Genomic DNA, 8759 nt, shown 5'->3' on the forward strand with positions numbered 1-8759 from the left:
TATGTCCTCACTGCATCAAGCATGCCAAATGTGTGAAGCGACGATGCTACTCATGAGCTCACACCTCTGATTCACACAAGCCTCCACTAGGGCACTAGCACTAATAATGCTCCCTACGGGCTTCTAAACAATTGACTGCCCTTAAAAGCTTCCAAGTATTCTTCTAGGAGTTGTTAATACTCCCGGGATTATACCTCATCCATCCATTTCATACTCTTGAAAAGCTTCCAAGTATTCTTCCAGTAGTTGTTGATACTCCTAGAAGTATACCTCATCCATCCATTTAGCATCCATGGCTGAATAATTCTTAAACTTCACAAGGTAGCATCTTTGAAGTTTGCCACATGCAAGCTTACGCTTCTTGTGAAACACAATCTTCTCTGGCTATAACACCTCTTCCAGCTCATCCACTTTAGGTGAATCTTTCATAACCGGCTCTTTAAGTTCCGTTTCCATATATTTGTGCAAGAGGCTCACATGAAATGCATTGTGTATCCTCCAATGTTTCAACAAAGCCAACCGCCTCTTTCGAAGTCTAGCTTTCTCAAATTTCAGCAATACCCAATCATCCTCTTCGATGTCCGATTACCGTCTATGCTTTTCTTGAGAACGCTCAATAGCTGTCCACATCTCCCCCTGCCATGCTCAAAAAAAAACCTCCTTTTCCACTAACAGCCACCCAAATCCCCTCCTCCTCCTGTTGCTACCTGCTAGCAGACGACAAACCTGCCTCCTATCAACAACCTCATCATCTTTAACACCTCCTTCCATTGCCACCTGCTATAATCCTCCTATCCATGTTCTTAACCTTCCCCACCTTCAGATCTTACAATGACAACCTGCTCCTTCAGATCTTACAATGACAACCTGCTCCTTCACACTTCATGCTGCTGATTCTTGGTAGAATCCTTACCCACTTAGTCATGATCTCTACCAATAGCAGCCCTAAAACCAGCCCAAAGCTGTTTAGCGTGTCCACATGGCACACAATTGTGGTGTGCACGAGATAGACTGGCTGGTGTGCCGAAAAAATGGCACAATATAGGACAAGGCATTACGGCATGTTTCTCAAGAAGGAAGAGCAGTTGTATCTCAGATCATGAATTGGCAACAATTTGAATATGCTGTACTTCTTCAGATTAAATCAATGCAAGGCACCAATCCCTAAAATCCCCCAGAAGAGAGAGAGAGAGAGAGAGTTGTAACACACTACCTTTTAGCAAAAGTACAACTGGCCCGTGAGACAAAAAAGAGACAAAGAATTGCAATGTGGTAGAAAATGCCTAAAGCAGTCCCTAAAGAAATGTAACTATATCTAGCTTCCAACCACCTCATGGTAGTATGGTACAGCAATGCAGGAATTCATAAGCACCAAAATATTGAGAGGGCATAAAGACATCTCACAATGACATGGCCATGTCATCATGAACAAGTTGTGTAAGCATGCATGTGTGTGCTTGTGTGTATGTGAGCATGCATGCAGAGAGAGAGAGAGAGAGAGAGAGAGAGCGAGAGAGAGAGATGTTCATTTCTGAGAGGGATCACACCTGGAGTTTCTCGAGGCTCTTGGACAAGGACACAAATATCCAGAGTATGAAGGCGGCATCTAGAACTGCAACCGGTAGAACAAGGAGAAGTTTCGCTTTTCCCGACATATCATTGATCGTCCCTACATTCTCGAAGATGTCCAGAGCTTCGGCTGCCAGAAAGTAAGTCACACCAAGAACAATTACCTTTGAAGTTTGGGTGCCTAGGATGGGCCGAACCACACCATAACCCATGGATACTGCCAATATAAGTAGACGAGACAGAGTCTTCTTCACAGCCCCAAATGTCACTGCCCATATGGTGATACCGATCGGTCTGTGACCGGTGGCATTGAAGTTTGCATACTCGAAGTACCAGAGGGTCACCTCCAACATGCCCAGAGCTATGATAACTGTGAGGTGATTCTGCAACTTCAGCATATCTTTCCAAAACCTTAGACACTGGAGGAACCATGCCAGGCCAAGTAGTATGTATGCGAATGACATGATGCCATAGAATGTCAATAGAGGTGTCATGCTGCCAGGCAGGTAGCCAGTGGGATTTTTCCATATCGTTGTTCCATCTATGATCAGGCCCTTTAGCTGGGGGTCACAGAACACAAAGAAGACGTTGTAGAAACCAGTCTTGGTGATGTTTACGCTCTCCATCTGCATGGCAGCTTCAAGAAGATCTCCTTTGAAGTAGATGGGGATTGAGAAGGGCCAGTTTGCATCCTCTAATGAAGGTCTTATGATGACTTCCCCCTCTTTACAACCCTCACTCTTGGCCAGATCGGATGTGCAGCAAATGGCATCTGTGCCCCCAACCTTCTCTCTGTCTGAAACCTCGAAAATGATGGCCTGGATCATACCATTAACAGATTCACTCGCGGACTGTCCAAGGGTAGGCTTGGCTGTGCGTTTGAACTTGATAGAATCAAACCTGTAAGCAACAATCACAAAGCTAATAATACTTTCTAAAAAACCACAATAAACTCTTCAAATGCAGCACTAAACTGTGTTCTAGTATTAGTCCTATTTCAAATGTGAATTAAACCATGATCAGCTACTACTACTACTTCAAATATCAGATTAAACCATGGTCACCTACTAATATTACTTAAAAAAGATGGTCAGCTACTGATACAACTTTGAATGTAGAATTTGAACCCACGATAGATGCTGATAGTACTTCAAATTTGGGATATAGACCAAAGATCAACTGCTAAAACCTCTTCAGATGTGAGATTTAACCAACATCAACTGTTAATATTATTTTTCAAGTGTGAGATTTGAACCAAGATCAATAGCTAATACTAGGATCAAACCAGTAAAACTTAATGTATAAACAAACTGACGGAGCTTGATTCAACCTGATCTGTTTAAAAGAAATAATTAATTTTAGAAACAAATGCTAATACCACATGCATTGTGAGTCAAACAAAATCACATAGATAATGCATTCAGATTCCAGAAACATATCATCAGAAATCTTCTCTTATGATATGTATTACTTAGGGCACTTTGCTCTTAAAACATGAAGATTAGAGAGATTAGGCACAGACCGAATAATTAGCACTAAACACTGACCTGATATAAGATCTACCATTTGCAACACCGCCTGTTGTTGCATCGGAAGTTGAGGCATGCATCCCTTCACTGCCTCCATAGAAGAGAAACCCATTTTGACTGACTGCAAACTGCCCATCAGAATATCGATGCACAGAACTCTGGACCCTTTGTAAAAGGGCAAAGCTGAGGGCTACCCAGATGAGAAAAAAGGAGGCTTGCTTCATAGCGCTTCTCAAAGCCTTGCACTATTATTGAGAACCCACGAATTTTAAAGCAAACCCCACTTTAGAAATGAAAGAATTCTACCTTCTAGGCCTTCAATTGGAAGGACCCAACAAACCCTACTTGCATTAAATAGTAGAAATGGATCTGTTTAGCCTTCACTTGCAACAATCCAACAAGCTCTGCGTGCAGAAGCAAGTACACAACAAGTCCTTCTTGGCACTGCAGGCCTATTCCGCCTTCAATTGCAACGACCCAGCAAGCTCTACTTGGCCTTGCAGGTGAAAATGGGCCTCCTATGCCTTTGATTGCAAGAACCCAACAAGCTCTTCTTGCATTACGGGCAATTGCAGTCCTTCAAAAGAAGCCCTTGGGCTATGTAAAGGGGTGATTAAGCACTGATAAACCTAGTGGATAGCTAAGCAGGTAAAATTAATAGGTGCATTTAACAAGGGAGGAGAGTGGCAATTGAAAAGAAGATGAGGCATTTGTAAGGTACACAGACCTCGTGAAGAAGAGAAATACCCTAGATTTTTGACGTGTGTTTTCTAATTCGTGCAAAAAATTTAAAAATTTCTACTCACGTAGCTCTTAGGCAGCTTGTCTTTGTCAGCAGTTTTGCAGTCGCATTTTATTAATTTTTTGGTGAGAGAGAAAAATACCTCTTCAAAAATTAGTTCTAGATTAAAGTATAAGAAAATACTCGTTCAAAATTACAATTTCCTTTTTAATCTACTGTGAAAAATATTTCTATAAGGCTCGGGAAAATTTCGCGATATCCTTTCTATATGAACGATGAGTAGTAACCGAGATGGAACTTGCTGCCATTGGCAACAAGTTTTCGGGTGGTTGGCTCGACAAAATTTCGTTAGCCTGAATGAGGAATGCAAGTATCTACTAGGCCTAGGTACATTTCCCCTCTTGTTTAGGTGTAGAATTTCGCCTACACACTCAAACAAGGATACATGGAGGAGTGTGTTCTTCCATGAGGAGGAGGAGGAGGAGGAGGAGGAGCAAATCCAAGTCTCCTATCGATGATAGACGTGCAAGGGCACTCTCTCGTCATATCCCATGCCCATAGAGGTTTGTGTAGCTAGCATTAAGTAAGTGCAATTGATCATCTTTTTTTTTTACGTCACTCGTCAATCGTAGGAGAGTGAATCTTATCCATCAAAACAACAATCTTTATTTAGCATATTTTTTTGTAGATCCATGTGCATCTCAAATCCGCACTCCCAAATGGCTAAGTTATTTACTATTGAGTAGTCCTTATGTCCTTTTCGCATGTAGAATATGAGTCAATTTCTCTTGTATAATGCTAACATGTTGAGCATTATGTAGTTCCTCATGTCCTCATGTGACAATAGAGAAAGGATGCTAGTAGTATAGAAAATGACTCTTTGTTTACGTGTCTCATCGTTTTCTAAGCCAAATTGCATCTTGATGACCTTTCTCTTCCCTGTCTCACAGTAAGGAGAGGAAATTCCACCTAGCTGTACAATCAGGAAGCTTTATTTTACAAAATATGCAATTACCCCTATCATCATCTTAAATTCTACAATTGCTAATATGTAAAAGCGTATCAATATGCACAATACCTACCTGTCAAAAATAATGTTGAATGGCTCCTCCTTCCCATGACTGTAACAGTTGGGAAGGGCCTTGGGTTGGCTACTAGATATAACATGTATAGTATTTTGCCACTTAATGTTCTATGTTCTCACCACCTAAAGAATCCAAGAAGGTTCTCGCATTGTCACTCCTTGTGTAAACTCTTCAATGCTTATTAATTTATTGCCTCTTTATTGCTTCTAGAGACATATGCCTCATACTTCTATCATCCTCTATGCATTCACAATTTTAACATGCATTATTGTGAGATTTTGGTTCAGAGAACCTTGTTCACCCACCATCTGAAGAATATAGGGTTCTCTCTCTCTCTCTCTCTCTCTCTCTCTCTCTCTCTCTCTCTCTCTCTCTCTCTCTCTCTCTCTCTCTCTCTCTCTCTCTGCACACACGTGCACGCATGTGTGCGTGTGCACGCACGCGTGTGTGTTGGATATAGTGTTATGACCATGCATGGTGACTATCTAGACTAGTCTAGTAAGATATTGTGAATTGTGATGTGAGAGTGGCCCTCATCATATGGGCTAAAATGGCCCAGCAAGTATCGATAGCAACTTTAAAGATAAAGTTTACACACTCTTAACACAAAGACCCAAGTTGCACACAAATTTCACACTACTTTACAAAGTGATGCCTCAAGTTAAGTATTCCATTCTTTTCGCAGCTTATAGCATGGATGTTGAAAGATCACTATCATCTTTATTACTCTTACATAGTTGGCACTATAGTGGACATTGATGTGAGTTTATAATTTACATAAAATAATATACTCTCTCTCTCTCTCTCTCTCTCTCTCTCTCTCTCAAAACTTTGCATAGCCATTTATGCGTCAAGGTATTAATGAAGACATAAAAGGTTCAGGTCCCACCCTTTAGCTTCGATGCCATCATATGAATGAAATGTTGCCTATTCACTTGGACATGACATTGAAAAACATCATGTCATCTCTCTCTCTCTCTCTCTCTCTCTCTCTCTCTCTCTCTCTCTCTCTCTCTCTCTCTCTCTCTTTCTCTCTCTCTCTCTCTATTTCTTGATAGATGAAATGTTTCATCACTAAACTTTTACACAAAAGGTTGTTTAAATGTATCCATTTTTTATTTTTATTTGTGTGTTATGAGCCAGTAGTCTTAGTCTTCTCAAGTATTGAATCTCTTTCTTTAAGGCATGAAATTTGATACTCAAGTATTGAATCACTTTCTTTAAAGCATGAAATTTGATATTTAAGCGGAGATACCACATGGGATGATCAACCAAGATGGAGTATATCATGTACGTGAAAGCCTTTTTAAAGTTATAAATTTTTTGTTTTACACGAAGTTATCGTGTCATAAAACTTTTATCTTGTATCATGCTTTAACTCTAAATTTTTCTTTCTTTGTTGAACCTCTCTCTCTCTCTCTCTCTCTCTCTCTCTCTCTCTCTCTCTCTCTCTCTCTCTCTCTCTCTCTCTCTCTCTGTCTCTCTCTCTAAACTTGGCATAGCCATTTATGCATCAATGTATTATTGAAGACATATAAGGTTCAAGTCCCACCCTTCAGCTTTAATGCCATCATATATGGATGAAATGTTGCCTATTCACTTGGTCATGGCATTGAAAAAAATCATGTCATCTCTCTCTCTCTCTCTCTCTCTCTCTCTCTCTCTCTCTCTCTCTCTCTCTCTCTCTCTCTCTCTCTATTTCTGAATCGATGAAATGTTTCATCACTAAACCTTTACACAAAAGGTTATTTAAATGTATCCATTTTTTATTTTTATTTGTGTGTTATGAGCAAGTAGTCTTAGTTTTCTCAAGTATTGAATCTCTTTAAGGCATGAAATTTGATACTTAAGTATTGAATCTCTTTCTTTAAGGCATGAAATTTGATGCTCAAGTATTGAATCACTTTCTTTAAGGCATGAAATTTGATACTTAAGTGGTGATACTGCATGGGATGATCAACCCCAAGATGGAGAATGTCATATACATAAAAACCTTTCGAAAGTTACAAATTTTTTGTTTTGCACGAAGTTATCATGTCATAAAACTTTTATCTTGTATCATGCTTCAACTCTAAATTTTTCTTTCTTTGATAAACCTCTCTCTCTCTCTCTCTCTCTCTCTCTCTCTCTCTCTCTCTCTCTCTCTCTCTCTCTCTCTCTCTCTCTCTCTCTCTCTCGCCAATGTCACCATAACATACACTTAATCATATAGCACCACCATGCATGGGAATATACTTGTATCCATCACCTAGTTGGGTACATCTCACTTTGTCCACCAACAATAGATAGATTTCCACTTACACACACTTAGTTAGATCTCTCCAGCTCATAATTTTGCATTCTTGCTTAGATCCCATGGGGTATAATTGGCCTCTATGGGAATGAATAATATTATCATCATTGTTGCTGTCTTCTCTCTCTCTCTCTCTCTCTCTCTCTCTCTCTCTCTCTCTCTCTCTCTCTCTCTCTCTCTCTCTCTCTCTCACACACACACACACACACACATGCATGCATGCACACATGTACACACCCATGTGCATGCATTTTGTGTGCGTGTGCACACACAGACATATTTAGGGATAAATCACTTATTAACATGGTGACTTCAAGGAGCTTTTTGGGTGCTACTTTCATGAGTAGATTTCCTATCAATTTGGAAGTTGGTGATGAGCAACTTTGTTACGTGAAATGTTATGATTCATATACAGTATTATGTGTCCATTTTAGATAGAGAATAGAAAATTATCAAGGACAAAGCTATGGACTTGGATATGTTTTTTTATGAAAGAGAGTTACTACAATCTTGATGTAAAATTTATGATGGCATGTGTATATAAATGAAACCATGTACTTGGGAATGAGTATTACTTAAAGATATTTACTTAGATTTAGTTTTTGATAATTTGATACTATGAGTGAGAAAGATTCTAGATTTGACTTTTGTGTTGAGCTTCAAGAATGAAAATGTAAAGGAGACATCATCTTGTGAATTATGTTTCCACATATACAAAATATAAAACTAGTAGAGTGTGACAAGCTTAGATCTCTTTCAAAAAATTAAAATCCATTTTTACTTGTAAAAGGCACCTACTTTTCATTGCTAATGGGAATCAAATGAGAGCTTGTAAAAGGCACCTACTTTTCATTGCTAATGGGAATCAAATGAGAGCTTGTAAAAGGCACCTACTTTTCATTGCTAATGGGAATCAAATGGGAGTTTGTAAAAGGCACATACCTTTCATTGCTAATGGAAATTTTAAACATAATTATCTCTAATGTCTAAAATTTTATTTTGCTTCCATGAATTACTAGGAATTCCTAAAAATGTGTTCAAAATCATGATAAGAAAAAAAAGCATTAAAAAACTATGGCATAGAAAGAATTGCCATCATCAAAAAATTAAAATTTGGAGATTTTTATGTTTGTCACATATAAACCTAAAGACTTTCCTAACTAAGAGTAAAAGAGAAGCTTGAAATGTAATAGCATTTCTTACGATGTTTCCTTTATTGGTAGGAAACAACTTCATTATTAATAACCATGGTTTTTATAGTAAAGATAACTATGATATTAAAATAGCTATGTGACCAAACTACTTGCAACTTGATGTTCCCTCGTGAAAGTGAAATTCAAATACATTGGCATGCTACTACATTATTATATCACTATGTTAGAGAGAGGCTCCATGAAAGAGAGATCAATCTAATCTATTGTAGCACACATGATAATGTGACTGTTAGTGAGAATAGGAGTAGGAGTGTTTGAAGGGACACAAAGATCCTCCATCAATCTTCTCAACCATACACATTTAACTGTTAGTGAATACTGCTATGT

The 8759-nt window shown here is 38.8% G+C and overlaps 1 protein-coding gene across 1 annotated transcript in view; it reads right to left on the bottom strand.

Annotated features, from left to right (window-relative positions):
- Positions 1 to 4439, bottom strand: part of LOC147624409 (uncharacterized) — a 30399-nt gene extending 25960 nt beyond the window's left edge. Inside the window, exons 1-2 of the mRNA XM_086819394.1 lie at positions 3117 to 4439; positions 1548 to 2469 (exon numbers count right to left, since the gene is read on the bottom strand). Coding sequence (XP_086675520.1) covers positions 1548 to 2469; positions 3117 to 3322 — 1128 coding nt within the window. The 5' untranslated portion in view covers positions 3323 to 4439. The remainder of the gene's footprint in view (positions 1 to 1547; positions 2470 to 3116) is intronic.
- Positions 4440 to 8759: the final 4320 nt, after the last annotated feature.

This window comes from Cibotium barometz, chromosome 25 (assembly GCF_041138505.1).
Source record: "Cibotium barometz isolate CiBa-2024 chromosome 25, ASM4113850v1, whole genome shotgun sequence".
In the NCBI taxonomy this organism is placed as follows: domain Eukaryota; kingdom Viridiplantae; phylum Streptophyta; class Polypodiopsida; order Cyatheales; family Cibotiaceae; genus Cibotium; species Cibotium barometz.